This window comes from Malus domestica, chromosome 15 (genome assembly GCF_042453785.1).
Source record: "Malus domestica chromosome 15, GDT2T_hap1".
In the NCBI taxonomy this organism is placed as follows: Eukaryota; Viridiplantae; Streptophyta; class Magnoliopsida; order Rosales; family Rosaceae; genus Malus; species Malus domestica.
Window position 1 is genome coordinate 2,564,080 of NC_091675.1, and position 19,379 is coordinate 2,583,458.

The window sequence follows — 19,379 nt, forward strand, 5'->3', positions numbered from 1 at the left end:
ATCTTCTCAAAAAATGATTTAAGTCATTTTAAAATCACTTCCAAACAAGCCGTATATTCATACTAAGTTCAAATCGTGCAAAGTGTCACGTTTGAAATTGGCAACCCTACTTTGAAACAATCAAAATCATGGGTTAAAATGAAACCTCTCAAGCCCAAACGGGCTCGAGAAATACCATAGAATATGTTAGTGCATAAATCGAGTCACTAGACATGGCCCTAACTTGTTCCCAAACTAAAATCCTAAGGTACAGACCATTAACTCTTTCGGGTCGGCCCAAAACTCATACCCATTAGGCCTATACTGCAGAATACGAGTGCCAAGTAGCAACCACTAACAGTCAAAGAATTGCTTTTTCTGGTTTTGACATAGGATTGCTTTTCTGGTTTTGACTTTCACACCCACAAATTGTTTTGTTTTTTTATGAACATTTGACATTTTGAGTGGGAAATGGTCCACCTATCTCTATCTGTGCGAGGTTTACCAACTTTGGAGCTGAAGCATTCAACTTAGTGATGGGACCAAAATCCATTGAACCCAAAAATAAACAGCATAGATTAAATGCACTAAAAAGTAATTGGGTGCTTCCAAAGTCTTAGTGGGTTGCTTTCTTCACCGATCACCACTAAATGTATCTAGAACGATGAATAATTGTACGATATGCAAATTGACTCGATCAATTTCATGTGGTCTTACGAGCACTTCAACAATTCTATCGGTGCACGTGCGATCACGAGTGTATGCTTTTAAATGATGACAAAAATTAGTGGCTACCCCATAACTAAGAAGATAGAACATGACACTTTAAAGAAGATATTTTTCAATGTGACGAGAATAGGGAATGGTATACCACTTGTCATTATACAAAGGATGAGATATGCGTGTTAAAAAATTAATAACTTAAAGAATAAAATTTTCCACTACTTATATAAACACACGTGATGTGTCACTCGTGTTACGGTCACAATAAAAAATATCTGCTTTCATAGAATATTCTGAAGTGGACTCAAAGCCAAGTCAAACTTTTCTATTTATTTTTAATTCTCCCATGTGTTTCAGCCGTTAAAAGAGACGTTTCAGTTTACCGTAACTCTCTCATAAACGGTGGCGTGAGAAGGCTTATAGCAGCCCGTATACAAGACTTTCTCATCTGAATGGAGTTGAATGAAAAACTCTGCAGAAACTTCTATTTAAACTGACCCAGTTTTTTTTTCTGTTTAATTTATAATTCCTTTCCAAATAGATACAATCCATTTCTTGCCACGATCTGTGAATTTGGCTGTACATGTTTGATATTTTCCTCCTGCTTCAGAGTTCAAACGCTAGCCGCTACTTTAGTTTGACATATATCCAGCAGGAAACTTCAGCCACAAACTTGCAAACACAAAGCCAAATGTCGGCAACGTGGTTACTTCCATAGCCTTTCGCACTTCAGACTTCCTCCCTCTATAAAAAAGCCTAATAACTCCAATTCTGCCGGCCATTCCGAATCTTGTAGCTCAGAAACATAGCGCAATGGCCACCCCAAAGTTGATGCCTTTTTTCATCCTTGTTGTCTTCCACACAATGCTTTCTTCGAGCTCGGGTTCGAATTCGGATCTTTTTTATCCATCTGCAAAAGGTATCAGAGCAGCCTATTTCCCATCATTTAACTCGTTCTCGCCATCCTCTATAGACACCCAATACTTCACCCACATCTACTATGCTTTCCTCGTACCCGAACCCACCACTTACAAACTCAACGTCACCGAATTCGACCAAGCCAGAATACCCGAATTCATCCGAGCGCTACGGACCAAAAAGCCGGCCGTCACAACCCTCCTGTCTATAGGAGGCGGCGGTAGCAATTCAACCACGTTTGCACTCATGGCTTCCACCCAGGCAACCCGAGAAGCTTTCATCCGCTCCACAATTCAGGTGGCCCGGAAATATGGGTTCCAAGGCCTTGACTTGGACTGGGAGTTTCCAGAAGATGCTGTGGAAATGTCAAATCTTGGCTTGTTGTTCGAGCAATGGAGAAAGGCCCTGGATAATGAGGCTAGAGTTACCGGTAAACCCCGTCTGCTTTTGACCGCCGCAGTATATTATGCTTGGAAATTTACCGTTTATGGCGGTCCAAGATCTTATCCGGCCGCGGCAATAACTAAATATTTGGATTGGGCCAGCCCAATGTGCTTTGATTATCATGGGTCGTGGGATGATTTCACCGGGATGAATGCTGCGTTGTATGATTCCAAGAGTAATATTAGTACCCATTATGGAATCGGGTCGTGGATCGAAGCCGGTGTCCCGCCCAAAAAGCTCGTCATGGGTCTGCCTTTGTACGGGAAGACTTGGACGCTCAAGGACCCGAAAGTGAACGGAATCGGGGCACCGGCTTCGGGTGTTGGGCCGGGGGATGGGATTTTGGTTTACCGCCAAATAGTTGATTTTAACAGCAGAACAAATGCGACCGTCGTGTTTGATGTCGAATCAGCGTCTTATTATTCTTTATCCGGTAGCACTTGGGTCGGGTATGATGGTGTCCGGTCCGCGAACGTGAAGGTTCGGTTCGCTAAGTCTTTGGGCTTGGGCGGATACTTCTTTTGGGCTCTGGGCCAGGACAATGGATGGGACCTATCTAAACAAGGTTAGTGTCCAAACCCAATCTCAATTTGAATTCATTACTATTTTAATTTTATTTCAAGTTTTATGTAGGTTTGAGTTTAATGTTGTGTTTCTTGTTTGGCAGCTTCTAATGCTTGGAAATACTGAGGATTGATTTCAAGCGAATATAATGCGCCAAATTCCGAGGCTTCGTGAACCGTGGATATGTTTTTCTATTAGTATCTCTTTCATTATGTGATGAGAATATATTGTTGATGAAGTGTCAATTTCATAAATAACTAAATACATTTATTTGTATGCTTGCATTGTAATTTATTTATTATAAGGTAGACATATTATCTTTTTAATATAAATATATCGTTTGCAATTTCATGGCCAAGACTCAAGAGGTAAACCAATGAGCACATGTGTGGAGATATACAATACCCATTTGGCGGACATAGATGATTGAGAATTCAGCCGCAAGCCAACAATCAAAGTGTTGATAGAGACATAAACCAACAAAACAACTGAAAAATTCAAAATTAAAATGCCTAACGTCATAAAAACATAAATAGCAATGAAATATACATTAAAATAGTTGAAAATCGATATGAGTCCGGCACGGCGGACCACCTGGTCGTCCGACCACACACACGAAGCAACCTCACCCTACCCTCTCCTCTTTCGTAATTTGGTACCACCCACTCCCCCGGGTTTCACCCCCTTAAGACTGGTGCCAGATACGAACATCCGAACACAAAAATTAAATCTCTCCAACAACAAAGCATGTCTGATCATGTTGGAAGTGGTGCTGAAGGAACTGCTGGACTAGGGTCTGTAGTAGGCACTAGAAATCCAGTCCAGAATCAGAAGGACCTTTGGTCGTTGCAACTGCATCGAGAGTTTGTTGCTGCTGTTAATAAGTTTGGCGCCATGACAGTATGTTCTTCAATCTCTTAACAGATATTTTGTTCTACAACAGAATTAGGGTTTTAGCGATTTTCCATGCATACGCACTCCAAACTGAATATTTTCAGTTCTTAATGCACTCACTAGTAAATCAATGCTAAATTCCTACTAGTTCCGTACTTGATTAAATTTATTTCGATACATACCAGATAAGATTCTAGATTTTGATAAAGAACGCTAATCCGAATCTTGATGGAGAAGAATTGAAAAGCCATCTCCAGGTAAGGATCCGTAGCAAAAACTGGACAATAGGATTGAATCTTACTACTAGGAATTCAATTTGACATTTGATGAAGAATGGATCAATAAGCTTACAAATCAATGAATATGCCAGTTTTTCGTTTCCTTAATTATTTAGTAATCAATACCATAATCTCTTATTCTGTGTTAGAATAATCTTACTAATTAATTAGAAAATTGTTATTGGCATTCTAAAAATCTTGTTTTGCACTCTAAACTTTTTATAATTAGAAATAAAAATACACTTGATAGGAGTGTATAATGAAATTTTGAGAGTACTAATAACAGTTTCCATTAATTATTGCTATTTATCTTCTCAGAAATATTGTTTATACCTTGAAAAATCTAAAGAACCCCAACACCCTAATATGTCGGCAGGTGTAGCCTTCAGTTCACCTTCTAATTTGCGATCTCCAAATTTTACAAGACAAGATACGGCAAGACATCTCCGGGTAATGTACAAAAACCCAATAATCTTTAGATTTTAAACATATTTTTCAGTTCAAGTAATTAATTAATTAAGCTTACTAATTATTCTTATTACTTTTTTCTTCAGAATTCTCAAGATTTAAGGTTTGCGAGTTCATCTCCTTCTTTGCGAGTTGCTCCTCGGCCCTCCTCCTTTCCCAAAGACAATCAACAACAGTCACAACTAATTAATGATTTAAATATCTAGACTTTTGTTTCAGTAGCTATCGTGAAACAAAGCGCCAGCAATGTGAGTGCAGGCTTCTGCTTAAATCGAACTTGTTCAGTATCTTCATAAATTTTCAGCATCCCGTTAAATACAGAGATATTTGATAGACCTTTTCTTTGCTGCATGTGTTTGATACGTTTCATGTGTTTGTGTGACACATTTACTGTTGGGTCATTTGATGATGTATAGCAATGGGGCCTAACTCCAAATTAAAGTTGGGCTAACCTATTTAAACGAGTTTTATTTAGAGAATTGTTGTAGCACTACAAACTAATCATTTCATATCTTCCTTGTTTTTATAAAGGAAACACTGAAAGCCAACTATTGAGAAATATTTCTTTATTGAATAGTTGTTCTTTCGTTAGTTGCCAATCATCAATATTACTTTTTCCTCAAATTTTCTATATTAATTTTAAAATACATATCACAATCGGTCATTATGTATAAAGTTGTATAGTAAAACTCAAATACATAAAATTACTACAAATTACACGTAACTATAAGGCATGATAGAATAATTATTCAAATTTAATACGTTGGAGTTTACGACAGGCTATCGCTATTCACACAATTTTATATAACGCAACATCTCTCTCTCTACATAATAGCCGGCAAAGCCAGTCAGTCATATGTGTTGGTGATGTAGAACAAGAGTTTGATGAGGTAATAGTTTCTGATAAAGGAAGACTATAGGAAAGTCACTCAACGTGTTTTTTTTAACTGTGAGCATATGTACCTTATCGGAGACAAGATTAGCTAAAGCTTCACCATTCCTAAGCCTTATATTTTTAGGCCAACTTGCACAATGTTCCTCCCCTCTCCCCTTAAAACCCTACCACCTTAGCTAGCATATCATCTAAAAAATATACAATCATGCCAAACGAAAAGTCATGTGACTCAAAAAGCAAGGAATCTCAAGATTTTGCACCAGCATGAATCTTCTAAATAATGCATTATCATAACCACGCAAATTATATTAAATTCGTAGAGAACAAGGGAGAGGGGGATAAGCTTTTCTTAATATCATGCCCCATTAGTTTAATGTTGTTGGCTTAGTCAATGATGGTGCTTTTGATAATCATATTATTATAAATAAGCTCCTCGGTGTCTTGTTTTGAGCCAGATAATGCTTGCATGATCCTCCAAGATGCGGAAGGATTAAGTACCTTAATTTAATGTTTGATGTTAAGATTAATCTTGCACTAGTTTAATAATAGGAAAATGTTAGGGGATCAAGTTTTTGAACCATTTTTTTGTAACCCGCATGATGTGACGATTAATGATTGAGCTTCTTTTTTAATAATTAAAAGAAGTAATCCAAGTCCAATCAATAATCGCCACATCATGTTGTTTACAAACTATGGTTTAAAAATTTGTTCTCTCTAACATCATCCTTAATTATCATGGCTTACAAAAAAAAATAAAAATCATGTAACTTCACAACTTCTACAATCAAGTGGAAGCAAATCTTATACATTGTTTACAGTGCAATCCATTTCAATAATATATGGTGACTGCCAATGACCGTTACTAAATTCTTCGTTAAATTATGATTATTGGTTGCTCTCGCTCTCATTCTCATTCATCACTAATAATTTTGAATTTTTTCTTAGGTTAAAACTATTATATATATATATATATATATATATGTCTCTGTCAATTATGCAGTTTGATTGTGAGATGATAATATTACCATGCATCAAATGCAATCTAATATAATCGTTTAATTTATTAATTAACCTTAGCTACGTGTACTAACCTATGGTAATCTAGAGAGTGTGCACTAATAAAAGGTGGATATACAGCTGGTTTAATATATGAACGGTAAATCATCACATTGTCTGATATATGACTTTCCAGACACAAATTATGCTACGTTTTTCTCCACTAAAATGCATGAGTAGATGACACACACACACACAAACAATTGGATGTGTAAATATAGTGCGCATTCCATATAACTTTAAGGTGATTTGGCAACTTTTTCTTGCATGTATTAGGATTGGCTCAGCTTCCATTAACAATCATCATGCTCCATGTGTCTCTTTCTCCAATTCCACCCCACCTTTCACAAGTTTTTTTTTTAAATTTGTCTCTATCACTTAGGTGTGATCGATCTGCTGCTACTGTGTCATACTTCTTTTTTTGTACTTCACCAGAAGAGGAAGACGAGAACTGTTCTGTTAATTGCTGTACAAACTAAAAGAAGCCAGGGCGGATTCTTAATTCATATGTTCCCAATTCCCCTTCTTAACTCTTAAGTATTCAAGCCTACTGCAAATTTTGAATCCGGTAAGTTGGTTAGAGTAGTGTACATCTCTATTTGTACTCAAGTTCGAATTATCCTTTCATAATTTAAATTTATTTATAATAGACGTGTATTAAATAAAAATAAAGTAATGAGGATACTCACCCATATAAGTTCGATTAATCGTTGGGGAAAGAAAGAGAAGGAAAATAAATCAAATTTGTTTTGATGAAAATGTAATAACTAATATATAACAGTAGAGAAATTTGACTTATTAGGAAAGTTACTCAATATGCATTTTCAAACATTTGTTGTAGCTGTTACAGCGAAGTCATATTATTTTATTAATTCATGTGGTGTTATATTTTAAGAACGTGTTAATACAAATACGTTATGTATCTTCTTGTCAAATAATTCTAAACATACATTAATAGTCAAGAAATATCTAGTCAAACATCATGTTCAAATATCTCTTTCTTTTTTATTGGTATTAAAAAGTTAGGAGGAGGGGAAGCTACCACATTTCAGGAGAAATCACCATTTTCTTTGAGAACTTGAGATCTTAGCTATTTTTTTGTTTTTACAAATCGCGCACCAAATCCAAGAGAGATTGTTGGCTGAGGAACTCGAAATTAGGTCTTGATAGTGAAGAGAACGATCCTAAACAAATAAACTAATCCTCATTGGCATGTTCAAATATCATGTAAATTTTTGGAGGAAATCTCTAATAAGACATATATTGAAATAACCAAGTAGGAAATTTTGACAAAATGGTAGGTAAAAAAGGAAAACAATTTAAACAAAGATTTTCTTATAAGAATAAAATTTAAAAATATTTTTTCCCATATGTGAAGCGATTAAATTGTTTCAGAATCTGCAGTAAAATCTTTCGGTTGCAGATAAAAAAACCAACCCTACTTGGTAAGATTCTCTATTTTTCCATATGTGTTTAAATGATTTTTGGATAAATTGTAATTTCATTTTTACATTTTCGTAGACAAAAATTATAATTTCTTCCACAAAAAGTCAAAACACAATAAAATATCAAAAGAAGTAAAAAACTCAAATGAAAATTAAATTCTGATATCAAATACTGAGATTCTACTGAACCCAAAAACCAGGAAAAACAGGGTCCATTTCAGGAAGGCCAACAGAGAGGGAGGACTCTAATTTCTCAGTCCATACATATATCTTCAGATTCCGTTTCTCTCTCTCTCTCGGATTACACAAACACCAAGAGAGACAGAAAAGAGGGGCATTTATTATTAATATTCCATGTTTACCACTAATCACACTCCTTAATCCCTCTCTTTCTCTCTCTTTCTTTAATTACCCATCTCATCAAATCATTTTCTCTGCATCCTTCTATTTTTTAAATTCTGGGTTTTGCTGGGTTTGTCAAAACCGGTAGTAAAAAGCTTCAAGGTTCAAACTTTTTCTGTCCTCCATTTTTGTTGCTTGGAGTTGTGAAGTTCTCTGGTTGAAAAAATGACCGTTGAGCGGGTACTCGATGAACCCAGAGACCAGTTTCCCATTGGGATGCGTGTGCTTGCCGTAGACGATGATCCCATTTGTCTCAAGCTCTTAGAGGCTCTGCTCCGTAGATGTCAATATCATGGTTTGTCAATTGGGTTTTCTGTCATGAATTTTCTGATATTTTTGCTTTGTTATCAAGCTATTTTTTGGGGGGATAAAATGGTGTTTTTATTTAGATTTTGTGATTTGTGTTAGTAATTTTTGATTGGGTTCTTAGATATATCTGCTGAATAGATTTTGTCAGTCAATTTTATAGTTTTCTCAATAATTCTGTGAATTTTTTGTAATAATAATTTGTATCCAAAAGATTGATTCTTTTTCTAAAATTAGGAGAAAAACTGTTGCTTGAAGTTAGAAATAAGATTACCGCTTAGATATTGTAGAGCCAATGGATTCTCAAATCAATTAGGTTGAATTTGAATTCTCTGTTTCATTGTATACAGATAGAGTCAGAGTTTTTGTTATGTTTGATTGGATTATGATAGATTGGTATGCTTTGGTTGCTCTACTTTTGCATCTGAAGGTTTGATTTTATTCCTGTAGAAAATTGGTGTGTTTATATCATTTGATGGATTTTGCAGTTACGACGAGGAGTCACGCAATCACTGCATTAAAGTTGTTGAGAGAAAACAAGGACAAGTTTGACCTGGTTATCAGTGATGTGCAGATGCCAGACATGGATGGATTCAAGCTACTTGAGCTTGTCGGGCTTGAGATGGATCTCCCTGTTATAAGTAAAGCCCCTTGCACTCCTCAAATCTTTTATATTCATTCGTTTTAGATTCTGAAAATTTGAAATTTCTCAAGTCTGCAGATTTTGTTTTTCAAGTTAGGCTTCGTTACTAATTATGAATGTAAACATGTTCTTAGTGTTGTCTGTAAATGGGGATCACAAGCTTGTGATGAAGGGAATCACCCACGGAGCTTGCGATTACCTCCTAAAACCGGTTCGAATTGAGCAGCTGAAGAACATCTGGCAGCACGTGATCAGAAAGAAGGTTGATTCAAAGGACCAGAACTCTGGCATTCAAGACAAGTCGCACGCTGGAAATGGCGAAGGAGGACTTGGGTCAGTAGGGACGGGAAACTCAGATCAGAATGCAAAGCTCAATAAGAAACGGAAGGATCAGAATGACGGCGAGGACGAGGATCATGATGAGGATGAATATGAAAATGACGATCCTTCAACCCAGAAAAAGCCTCGCGTTGTTTGGTCTGTGGAGCTGCATCGCAAATTTGTGGCTGCTGTTAATCAGTTGGGCATTGACAGTATGTTCTTTATCCCTGTTCAAAGCTATTTGAAATTATCCACATATTTGTAATATGTGGAATTCAGAAATTATACCCTAGCTTTGAAACTCCTAGTAGTGAATAGTTGACTCATGCATCCGGAATCTGTCATATTTTTTGCTTGTTTGTAACGCTTGTTTCTCACATGAAACCTTTAAAACTAATTAAAGGTTGTACCCAGTGCACAAGGCTCCCGCTTTACGCAGGGTCTGGGAGAGGTGAATGTCGGCTAGCCTTACCCCCATTTATGGAGAGGCTGCTCTCAAGTCTCGAACCCTAGACCTACCGTTCATGGGCGAAGGCACTTGCCATCGCACCAAGTGCGACCTTTAAAACTAATTGATTCGCTTAAATTTTGTTTTGTATGCAGAGGCTGTACCGAAAAAGATTCTAGATTTGATGAATGTTGAAAAGCTTACAAGGGAAAATGTTGCAAGCCATCTCCAGGTATAAATTCTGTTGTATCCTTAGTTTCGTACAATCTTTATCTTCTATTCTACAGAGCTTATTTTTATTTTTTCTTTGCAGAAGTATAGGCTCTACCTGAAAAGGATCAGCTGTGTGGCAAACCAACAAGCTAATATGGTGGCAGCCTTAGGCACTTCGGATTCTTCATATTTGCGAACAGCTTCTATGAATGGAGTTGGAAATTACCATGCATTGACTGGACCTGCGCAGTTTCATAACAACGGATACAGATCCTTCCCGCCTAATGGGATGATTGGTAGATTGAACACTCCTGCTGGTGTGGGTCTGCATTGCCTTCCTTCATCCGGAATGTTTCAATTGGGTCATGCACAGAATCCAAGCAACTCCATTAATGATCAGCCAGTCATGTTTCCTGGAAACCGTAATGGAAATATGCTTCCGGCACACTTGGAACTTGATCAGCAACATAGTAGGGGTTCCACCTATGACGCACCAATTTATCCCAATTCCAGTGGTTTTACGGATGGAAAAGTGACGAATAGGTCAAATGATCCTTTCGGTCTTACAGACAACACATTGTTAAGACATACTCAAGATTCTGAAGTCGGAAGAAATCATGTAATGTTGCAGTCTTCTGTATCAATGCCCTCCTTAAAACCAGAACTGTTGCCCTCGTTTCTGGATCACAGACGGTTGAATGACAACTGGCCGACCGCTGCTCAGTCATCTGCATTCCGGTCAAATTCTTTCTCAGCACGCGACTCTTTTAAACAACCTACTCTTCTTGTAAGTAACCTGAGGCACGATATGCCTGTAATGTCCTCACAAATTGGGAGCTCTCAGATTGATGTTTCTTGTATAAATTCAATCCCCTGTCAATCGCAGGATTCAAGAATAGGAATGCAGGTCCCGGCATCTACAATGAGCAATAATTCTGGGCCAACAATTAACAATGACCTGTTTATGGGGTGGGATGAACCGAAGCAGGATTCCCCGTTCCGCCCAGATGTCATGTGTAGCTCAATGAACAATTTGATGCCTGTCAATGATAACGTAGCTCCTTTTGACCAGAATTTGGACGCTAGAAGCTCAGCCTTCCAAAGAAACAGCGACTTCAATTCGATTGGACAACCAGATTTTCTTGATGTTGAAATATCAACTATGGATGCACCATTGAAGTTGAAGCAGCAGGGGTACCTTATGGACCAACGGAAGCCACAGGGCGGTTATGTTCCCCACAATGCTGGTTCGTTGGATGAGTTAGTGAGCTCAATGATGAAACAGGTAGGGAGCTTTTTTACCGGCCTCAGTTACTGTCAGATTCACTAACTTTACCCATACAATGTCTTGATAACTGAATGAAATCATGCTGTTTGTTTACCTGTCACATATGTGTACAGCTATTAGGAACGCTTCTTGCTCATCTAATTGCAGTTAACATCCTAGTGTATGAACAAATACTAGTTCACTGATTACCGAAAACTTAGATACCATTGCGTAGTCGCTACATTGAACTGCAGAATTTGTTGCATTACGATTCTGATATTTTCCTTTTACTTGTTTGAAAACTCAATAACATGAACTTGGTGATGCAGGAAAGGAGATAAGGCGAAATCCTAATCCCTGTGTAGAATACTCTTTGAAGTCGCGGCGCTGTTCTTCGTATTTGTCTTCTTATCTAATTAATCTCAAGTTTTGTATTTGAGTAGCAAGAATTAGTCTCCAATCTCTCTATTTAGTTGCTGAGTCATAAGGGCTTTGTTTAATCTGTATGATGAAGAGGCCTTGTCGTCCAGGCCCCGACAATGTATTAAGGAGTAGTTAATCATGTCTCTTTGACTACATATGCTTTGGCTTCCCTTTAGTTTAATTAATTCTGCATAATTAGCATACTTTCTAATCCTCACGCAGCAGTTTTATTTTCTTTGTTTTCTTTGAGCTGTATTACAAATATAAAACCGAGTAGAGGGATCACAAAGAATCAATCTCATTAAAAATAACAAGCATCGTCTGCCTGATCTGATATGCTACTTCATAAAAAGAATAACAACTATAATATTGTGAGTTCTTACCATTTTATTTATTTTATATGAAGAAAGTTTGGAGATAATTACTGATTCATAATTCTATTGAAGAATATAGTTGATAGTTCAAAGAGCAACTTATACGAAATAAGCTTATTGCTATAAAAAAAATTCAATTTTATAATATGATGTTATTTGCATGTTTTTTTTCGTATGACTTTGTCCCCGATGACAATAATCCTGTTCAATGTAACCAAAGAAAAGTACATCTCACCATAATTATATTTTCCAAGTTAATACTGTAATGTGCCTCACCAAACGACCATTTCAAAAATCGTGTAATAAACAACTATCTATGAACACCTCATATGGAAATCATAATCATATAATAATTAATCTCTCCACAGACCACCTTCAGACTAAAGCTCACACCCAACTACCAACAAAAAGAGAAAGTAAACGCAAAACAAATACAATAGTTTCAACCAAACAATTGGACCAATCGAACTCGAACTCTTGACCTAATTTAATATCAACAGCACTTCCTTCGCTATCGGAGCTTAGCCACAGAGTTGGGGGATTTGTGCGTCTTCATTGCTTGTTAGTCGTTAGCAATGAAACAGCGAGAGAAGGCACTGACGTATTGCGGAAGCAATCCGACTCTCATGTCAATGCCCTTACAGTCACTAGGGTTTTGCATAAAGTACGCGACCTGCGAGATCGAAGAGACCAACGGAGACGCATATGCGGCCGATTCATGCAAAAACCCTATTTTGTGGAAGGGCATTCTGGTCCAGTCAGATACCAGAGTGAGCTCCTCAAGGGGAGGCAGAGTAGTCTGTGGCCCACCAACTGCCTCCATGTATGCCTTCACGTAGGAGTTGGTGACAGAGTTCTTGGCCACCCTTATCTTCTCGACGATGGCTTTGTGGGTGGCTTCCTCCACCTGTGCCGCCGTTAGGGCAACGGAGGCCAGCACGAACGCATTGCCGCTGAAGCCTTGGGGAAGTACGGGGTCCACCTTGTTCCTTGCGTCGACGGAAAATTGTAGGCACACCATTGCTTCCTTCTTCACTCCTAAAGCCTTGGTCTTTGCCTGCATTCATGACATCAATCATTCAACCACAACTGGAAAACGAACCCGACTCTCTTGTCTTCATTCGTTGGTGCGTTTTTAATATTTGGGATGAATATAACTGGAAAATGATATGACTATGAACTAGTTCAAAGGACGAATGTATTTTGTTGATCATTTACTAGAAAACCATTCTAATTTACACAAGTTATCGAAGTTGAATGCAGAGAGACCGACATAATATATAAATTGGTCTCACCCGCATTTATCGTATTCTACTACTTTTAAAAGAAAAAAGTTCTAATTTGGTCTATACAAGTGGACCCTAGTCAATTCAATAGCTTCCAATCTTCGTAGAAACTTGAACAATTTTGTTTATGGTTTGTTTCAAAGTAAATTATACAAAACATGTCTACATATATGTTATACGCGTAGACATCAAGATGTTCATCATATAAAATAATAATGTGAAATACTAATAAGGACACTCTCTCAAAAGTGAGACTCGCTGCCACATTATGTTTTTGACATAGTATTTTATAATATTGACACAAAATTGACATTAAATGATGAGGTGACAGAGAGTTCATAGAGAATTCCACTTTTCAGAAAATCTCTTTTCTCAATAATAATAGTCTAAAAATGTTGTTATAGCCATTAATTCATTAAAAAAGTTTAACCAATACCAAAGTTTTGTGAAAATTCATCTCCGATTTGAGAACTGCATACACAATTATACATGATTACCATTATAATTATGAAAGGTAAAAATTAAGCCTTATTTATGAAAGTTTAAGGAAACTAGTGTTTTCTTTTTGTTTGATTTGACCTAGTTTTCTCCAAGAGCGCCAATTAATTAAGAAATTTACCTTCCAGAGGTGAGCAGCCACAACTTCAAAGGATGAACATGGAAAGCTACTCGTTTCATGACCACAAACTTCTTTCTTCAAACTCTCAATCAGTGTACCTCTCAGATGAAAGGTCTTATAAACATAATTACGATCATTAATTTGATCCAAAATATTAGACCCATTTTTGAGGAAATTCATGTGGTCATTGGATGCTGCTGCTTGTATGATCAATTGATATAAATGACCAACGGCTGCAGCCCTAGTCACTCCGGGAGATCCGTCCTCGTTTTGGTTTGGCAACAAGTCTGTACTAATCCCCTTTTGAGCTTCATCAAACTTGTCCATCAGTAGTGTCCCTCTGTCGTGCACTGGTAAATTAGGAATCTCCGAAACTTTGTGTTGTTTCTTAGTTTTGGTAGAATTGGAAGCCCATGCACTCATAAATTCATACGCCGCCGGTCCGTCGAACAATGAGTGGCTGATACCAATACCTACTGAGTAGCCTCCACAACCAAACTTGGTCACCTACGGTGCCAAATCATTACAAGATGTTATACCAACTTAATCGGTCTTGAGTTCAAATTCTATGGACAAGAGTTTTTGTTGGCACTTAAAAAATATCATCATCTATGAAGTGCAAACATAACTTATTTGAAGTGTTAGTAACAGATCCAAAAGAAATTGGTTCATTTTTAAATCAAGCATGTACAAATTTTTTATTTCGAAAATTTTACATATGAAAAATTTATATATATGTCATTCCAACAAACCCTAATGAAGATTAATATATAAATTTATAGAAAACAAGATTTTAATATTTAAATAGATGAAGTTTAGATTAATGCCTTGTACAAAATTCAATATTGAGTTTAGTCCCTTAGTTATATTTAAAAGCCATCCTTTATATTTCATGTCTTTTTTTTTTTTTGTAATTTTATGATTCTTATTTTTCTAAAATCTACACTAATTCATTAGAATATATTTTGGTACACTAACTCATAATAAATATATTTTGGTATACAAATTCATTATAATATAGTTCGGTACATACATTTTGGTTCAAACAAGTCAATTTAATATACTTCGATACAGTCATTTCCGTACACTTATGTATTTACATATTTTTCTTATGTGTAGTTTTAATGTTTTCAGATTTAAATTTATTTATAATTTATAATTGGAAGAACTAAAATGTGCATATCAATAATCAAAATTTTGATGTGGGGACATTTAATAACAAAAATAGAATATAAATTTTGATAAACATACACTCCAAAGAATTAAAATTAATGTGTAATCTAACATCAGATTTTTTTTTTAAATTTCAAAATTTCCGACGACTAATGTTCAAAAACCCCATAAATTTATCCGAAAACAATCAATATATATCAGAATTAAAGATAACAAGGTATATGGAATTGATATCCTTGAACAAATTGTATACAAATGTATCTTTTAATTAGGCAATATATTGAAATAATACAAAATTTGATCAGTACATATAATTACCTGACCAACAACCAAGGGCGTCTCAGAGAAGTCTCCATCAAACACAGGCTTGTGAACCAATTTCTCAAAAAATTCATTGTACTGAGAGAGGTCCCCAAGCTCCGAGACATTAACCGGTGTCTCCGCCTCGACGAGAACAGCGCCTTTGTTGTTGCACCACAAGTTGAATTTGTTTCCATGATCACTAGGGTTCAAGCTCAACCTCCCCGCAGCTGGGTACCACACCGATAACGTCTCTTCCAATCCACACTTCAAGCTTCCGAAAACCGAATCATCAGCTCCATCAAGTAACAGATCGTTGTCTTTATGATGAGCAGCAGAGTTAGAATTATAAAAGAAAACCAAGTACATATGGATTGGACTCTGCCTGTCCAAGTTTGAGAGGGTGAGAAGTTTTGGTGGGTGCAGAACTTTTGGGAGTACAGACACGGTTTTGGTGATTGAAACTAGGGTTAAGTAACCATCAATGTCACGTTCTGTGCCCATGGAGTATGTTTCTAGCTAGCAAGGGTTTTCAAGCTTGGCTGCCTTAATTAACAAATGTGAGAGAGAGAGAAGGGGCGAGGAGATGTAAATATATAGATCCATCGAAATGTAGAGGTTGCACTCATAACTTTTTTTATTCAAAAACGATATGGCTTAAATGTCAAAATGGTCCCTGTGTTATAGTCATATGGCCAATTTAGTCTCCGTGTTTTCGATTTGGCTAATTGAGTAATTGATTTACTGTTTTAATACTCACACTTTATTAAACTCCTAATTAATTTTCAATTCAAAACATTTGAAAACAAAAAATTAGAAAAGTTTGTACCCACTAATTTTTTATAAACAGATTTTCAAATTTTTAATCTTAAATGTTCCCATTCATATAAATTTTCAATTTTTTTAAATCATAAATGTACTTATTCTTAAATATACCAATTTGTTATATGTAAAATGTACCTTTTTTTAAATATAAAATGTACCCATTTTTTTTATAATATCCATTCATTTTTTTTTCTAATCCATTTTTTAAACTTATATGAGTACATTCCTTTTCGTTGATTTAAGAATATATATCCATGTCAAGTTTAATCGAAGAAATTTACTAATGTTATTAAGCCTAATATCTTTCTTTTTTTTCGAAGAATGTACACATGTTTTAGTGCAATAATTTTTTCTATTAATTTTGATGAATGTGCCCATGTTTATATATACATACATACATATAAATATACATATACATACATACATACAATATATTAAAGAGTACAATTTATATTTTTATATTTTTAATCCCATAAATAATGAGTTTTATTTAAAATCTCATTAATATAAATAACTACAAATTTCAACTTTTAATTTAAAACAATATAATAACCTACATAGAAATACATTATTATATTAATGTCAAAAATTTTAATAAAAAAATTGAAAACTAACAAGGTTTTAGTAAGAAAAACATTAATAGCAAGGGACCGCATCCAAAAACTTCTTTAGGGAGTTTTAACAATATATTCTCAATACTATTCACTTTTAACAAAAAATCACATTTATACATTTCCTTGGTACTATTAATTATATCTTTAAAAATGACTTTTCATTAAAAGGGTAGTTTTTTTAGACTTTTCATAAAGAGAGAGAAAATTTAAATTTGAGTGCGGAAAAGCAAACACACTACTCTAACTAGTTTGACAAGTTTATAAGCACTCAAAATAACTCTAGATTGTAATAATTGAATTTTTTTTTGCATGGTACTGTGTACTTTATATGTATGAAACTAAAGACTGAACTAATAGATGAAAATTAATCATGTATGTTCGATCTGTCTCGCACTTGGAGGGAGAGGAGAGAGACAAACAAGACTACCTGTCTATAGACATGGTCCATCATCTTCCATGGGTTGGACCCCCATACGTCTATTTGGTAGGACCATTTCATTTCTTTTTAACGAGGTGAAAATGGAAAAATTAAGAATAATTGAAGAAATAGTTGTATCTTATGAGAAGAAATTTGTGCAAATTCATATAAAAAAAAACATCACTTTTGCTCGAAGATGGCTAACCCTTGGAATCTTATAACCGTTTTTGATCTAAGCTTTCATCTTTATTGTGAAATACTTCCAATATTACCGTCATCTATAATAAAACAACACTAACATTTTCGTTTGTTTCTTCATTTTAACTAATTTAATGCACTTTTACCATCACTTTAATAATTTGGTTCGATCTTTTCTATATTAAAAGATAATTTATGCATGCTTCATGTTTATTTTTAGAGACACTTTGGATGCGGTCCCTAGCTATCAATATTCTTTGATTGAAACCTTGTTAGTTTTTAGTTTTTGATTGAGGTCCCTGATATTAATGTAATAATGTAAGTTACTATATATTTTTTAATTAAAAATTAAAAATTGAAATTTGTAATTGTTTATATTAATGAGATTTTAAATAAAACCCATAATTTATGGGATTAAAAATAATAAAATATAAATTATACTCTCTATTATATTGTGTGTGTGTGTGTATATATATATACATATATGTATGGGTACATTAACCAAAATTAACAAAAAAAGTTATTGTACCAAAACATGGATACATTCTCAAATCAACGAAAAAAAATGTACCCATATAAGTTTAAACATGGATTAAAAATTTTGAATGGATTTTATATTAAAAAAAGGGTACATTTTACATATAACAAATTGATATATTTGAGAATGGGTACATTTAAGATTAAAAAAAATGAAAAATTATATGAATGGGTACATTTAAGATTAAAAAATTGAGAATCTTTTTATATATAAAAAAAAATAATAGGTACAAACTTAATTTAATTTAATTTAATTTTTTATTATTTTGGAAATGTTTGAATTGAAAATTAATTAGAAGTTTAATAGAGGTGTGAGTATTAAACCCTAAATTAATTACTAATTTTTATATTAAAAAATTATATAATAAACAAGTAAATTCATTATCACATTAATGCTAGGGACTTGAATCAAAATTTGAGAACTAATAAGGTCTTAGTCAATGAATAGTAAAAACTAGGGACCGGATACTAATTTTTCCTTATTTTTATCTCGGTATTCCTCATTATTTATTCAAGTTAAAGATAAAAAACAAATAAAGGTCTGCATGGAAGTAAAAGAGTATTGAATATTTTCCCCTTGTAAGTCATGAAGTTGTAGAGAAAAAACGACCACGTGGAATATATAAGGGAAAGAACCAAAAAGATATATAGAACCTTTGAGTTTTAGTTCTATTTAGTTGTAAAGGTGACCTGTTGATTGGCATTTGGAGTGAGAAATGATGTTGAATAGGAAACGGTTAATAACGTTGTAATATAAGAACCAAATTTTTTTTATAGTGTTTTGAAGTATAAAACATTTCACCTAAAGTATCCGATATTTCGGGGTCGAACATCCCTATAAGCCATCAATGTCATGCGTTTGTTTAAGAGAGAGAGAGAGAGAGAGAGAGAGAGAGAGAGAGAGGGGGGGGGGGGGGCGCGTAGGGAGGCGTTTGTTTAAGAGAGAGAGAGAGAGAGAGAGAGAGAGAGAGAGAGAGGGGGGGGGGGCGTAGGGATAGAGGGAGGGAGGGTTGGCAAGTGGCACTTAATAGCAAAAGCAAGCGTGGATTTAAAGCTCACCCTTTGTCTCTTCCCTGTATCAACCTTTCCCAGCACCTTGCCTTATTTTCGGTACTCTTTCTTTTGCTTCAACTTTTCTTCACTTTATAATATATATATAGCCTCTTATTTTTTCCAAAGATTGAGAATATATACCTGGCTTTGCAATGGAGCTAAGCAATATAATTCATTATAACAAATGAGTAAGGCTTACCTACACTCTAATACGAGCGTTGCCGTAATATTTCAGGCTAATAACACATATCATATGTTTTGATTTCCTATCATGACATCGCATGATAAACGTCCT

At 35.1% G+C, this 19,379-nt stretch overlaps 3 protein-coding genes and 1 long non-coding RNA gene across 8 annotated transcripts; 3 read left to right on the top strand and 1 right to left on the bottom strand.

The window, feature by feature from the left end:
• Nucleotides 1-1,076: 1,076 nt before the first annotated feature.
• Nucleotides 1,077-2,979, top strand: LOC103441854 (class V chitinase CHIT5a-like). Its single transcript, XM_008380566.4, has 2 exons — nucleotides 1,077-2,629; nucleotides 2,732-2,979. Exons 1-2 carry the CDS (start codon nucleotides 1,516-1,518, stop codon nucleotides 2,752-2,754), a joined length of 1,137 nt encoding a protein of 378 aa, XP_008378788.3. The 5' UTR covers nucleotides 1,077-1,515; the 3' UTR covers nucleotides 2,755-2,979.
• Nucleotides 2,980-3,394: 415 nt separating this feature from the next.
• Nucleotides 3,395-4,603, top strand: LOC139192548 (uncharacterized). Its single transcript, XR_011576751.1, has 3 exons — nucleotides 3,395-3,528; nucleotides 4,177-4,250; nucleotides 4,355-4,603. It is a non-coding gene; the product is annotated as an uncharacterized lncRNA (long non-coding RNA).
• Nucleotides 4,604-7,811: 3,208 nt separating this feature from the next.
• LOC103441827 (two-component response regulator ARR14-like) lies at nucleotides 7,812-11,842 on the top strand. 5 transcript variants are annotated; one of them, XM_008380548.4, is made up of 7 exons: nucleotides 7,812-8,361; nucleotides 8,861-9,013; nucleotides 9,150-9,548; nucleotides 9,940-10,016; nucleotides 10,098-10,784; nucleotides 10,884-11,282; nucleotides 11,594-11,842. In XM_008380548.4, the coding sequence occupies exons 1-7, from the start codon at nucleotides 8,232-8,234 to the stop codon at nucleotides 11,603-11,605; spliced, it is 1,857 nt and encodes a 618-aa protein (XP_008378770.1). In that variant the 5' UTR covers nucleotides 7,812-8,231; the 3' UTR covers nucleotides 11,606-11,842. The 5 variants fall into 5 exon arrangements, with proteins under 5 accessions (XP_008378770.1, XP_008378763.1, XP_070669926.1 ...); XM_070813825.1 differs by having other exon boundaries at nucleotides 7,905-8,361; nucleotides 10,098-11,186; nucleotides 11,217-11,282; XM_070813827.1 differs by lacking the exon at nucleotides 7,812-8,361 and adding an exon at nucleotides 8,612-8,768.
• Nucleotides 11,843-12,459: 617 nt separating this feature from the next.
• LOC103441817 (brassinosteroid-related acyltransferase 1) lies at nucleotides 12,460-16,013 on the bottom strand. Its single transcript, XM_008380531.4, has 3 exons — nucleotides 15,458-16,013; nucleotides 13,967-14,473; nucleotides 12,460-13,118 (listed from the first exon to the last, which is right to left on the bottom strand). The coding sequence occupies exons 1-3, from the start codon at nucleotides 15,941-15,943 to the stop codon at nucleotides 12,624-12,626; spliced, it is 1,488 nt and encodes a 495-aa protein (XP_008378753.1). The 5' UTR covers nucleotides 15,944-16,013; the 3' UTR covers nucleotides 12,460-12,623.
• Nucleotides 16,014-19,379: the final 3,366 nt, after the last annotated feature.